A 1933-nucleotide genomic window follows, 5' to 3' on the forward strand; every position below is an offset into this window, starting at 1 on the left:
AAGAACACCTGACCACAAATTTGTAGAAGAAGACTATGGAAAGATAAGATATAGTGTGCTTGTTTTAATGAGATTAAGGGATTACAATGTTTATGCAGATTACTTTATAAACCGGATTGAGGGAGAGGTGCGGAATCTCTTTCCATTTTCAAGGGTGGAGGAGACCTCATCGTAAGCGGCAGTAAGTTTGGTCATCTGAATTTTTTTTTTAATAATTGCAAATCTTTATCATCTCATAAATACCCTACCACTTGTGATGTAATTGTCTGATTTGATTTCTCACAGACAATGCCGGTCATAAATGTAGACGAACTTACAGACCTGGATAAGGCTAAAATGGAAGTAGACCAGCTCAAAAAAGAGGTGAAGCTGGAAAGGGAGAAGGTAAGCGTTAAAATCTACTCATGGCCAGATTACACAAAATGGAGAACATCAAAGTTGGATGGCCTGGATGGCTTTCTAAAGCATGTGAAGGCATTGTTGGTATGCTCTTTTTTGTTTGATTGTCACTTCAATCACTTTTTTTCTGTCAGACCTCCAAATGCTGTGAAGAGATTACGGAGTACATTCAGAGTGGAGCAGAGGAGGATCCTTTGGTCAAAGGCATTCCAGAGGAGAAGAACCCATTCAAGGAGAAAGGTGGATGTGTCATTTGCTAATGTGGACAGAGAAGCCCCGCAGTTTAGTGTTCAATGCAGCCCATGGACACCTGCTAAAATTTAATCATAGCTGGAATCCACTCTGCTCCCCGAAAAAGGAAAATCACAAACATGGATAGATGTTCGAATAACTCTAAATGGCTCTTTCTCCCTTGTAAATGAGTCCTCAGGATCTGGACCTTCATATGTTGTGTATTCATCTTTGAAGTGATGTAATAAATCTGACTACCATTGTGCACTGATCACCAGAGACTTGCTTGATGGACTAATACATGTATTTCTTTCTTAACCAGCCAGAGGGTAACATCTGTGTAACAAAACTGGGTGAAAGTGAATTTTTGAGCTTGTAATTAACATGGCAAATCAAGGCTTAATCGGTGGAATAATTTAGCTATTCAATAAAACCAAAGTTACATGGCAAAAGGCCACTACAGTTTCTGACTGAAATTTTTGTCACCTGAACATCCCCAAGAGCCATTATGAGTTTGGTTTAAAGTGTACAGTATTGTAAAGCAAACAGTATTTTACAGAAAACTTTACATCAAGTCTTTGCCATAATAATAAAAGGCTACACTTGTTAATTTCAAAATGTGGTAATTTCGATAGTCAACTTTAGACATTCTACTAACTATAAGTAACTTTGCAACTAGCAGTTATTAGAGTATTAGTAGACTGTCTGCTTAATATTTGCTAACACTTTATTTTGAGGCTCAACAGACATTCTGACTGTAAGTAACTGTCTAACTACAGTACACGTCAATGCTATTCTACTAGCCCTAACCTAACTAGTCTATTAATACTCTAATGAGATTTAGTTGACATATAGGCAAAGTTACTTGGAGTGGATTTAGGTTGATTGAGACACTTTTGCCATTGAAATTATTGGGAAATGTCCAAATCAACCTGAATTCACCCCTATAGTTAGTAGAATGTCTAATGTAATGTGGACTATCGAAATAAAATGTACTATGGTAACCATAGATGTAACTGACAAAATACCATAATAATAAACGGTATTATATAATGGTATAGCTTAGCTAATAGGCTAGCATTTAGTAAATATGGATCTTCTGCCAATATTGTTTCAGAATTATTCAATTTTTTGGGCTAATACTTATTTATCACCGTTTTACTATATAACTATAACTAGCCTATAACTATATTACTATAGCCTAGCCTAGTTAACTATATCTATAGGTAGTTATCTTGGCAAAGCTCTGACAGCAGACCAGTAAGCTGAAATACTGTACATTCGACTTCCGAGTTCTACGTGA

The 1933-nt window shown here is 36.4% G+C and overlaps 1 protein-coding gene across 1 annotated transcript; it reads left to right on the forward strand.

Annotated features, from left to right (window-relative positions):
* Positions 1–187: 187 nt before the first annotated feature.
* Positions 188–754, forward strand: gngt1 (guanine nucleotide binding protein (G protein), gamma transducing activity polypeptide 1). Its single transcript, XM_081377375.1, has 2 exons — positions 188–384; positions 534–754. The coding sequence occupies exons 1-2, from the start codon at positions 289–291 to the stop codon at positions 657–659; spliced, it is 222 nt and encodes a 73-aa protein (XP_081233501.1). The 5' UTR covers positions 188–288; the 3' UTR covers positions 660–754.
* Positions 755–1933: the final 1179 nt, after the last annotated feature.

Source organism: Scardinius erythrophthalmus, assembly GCF_964197995.2.
Source record: "Scardinius erythrophthalmus genome assembly, chromosome: 10".
Classification (NCBI taxonomy): domain Eukaryota; kingdom Metazoa; phylum Chordata; class Actinopteri; order Cypriniformes; family Leuciscidae; genus Scardinius; species Scardinius erythrophthalmus.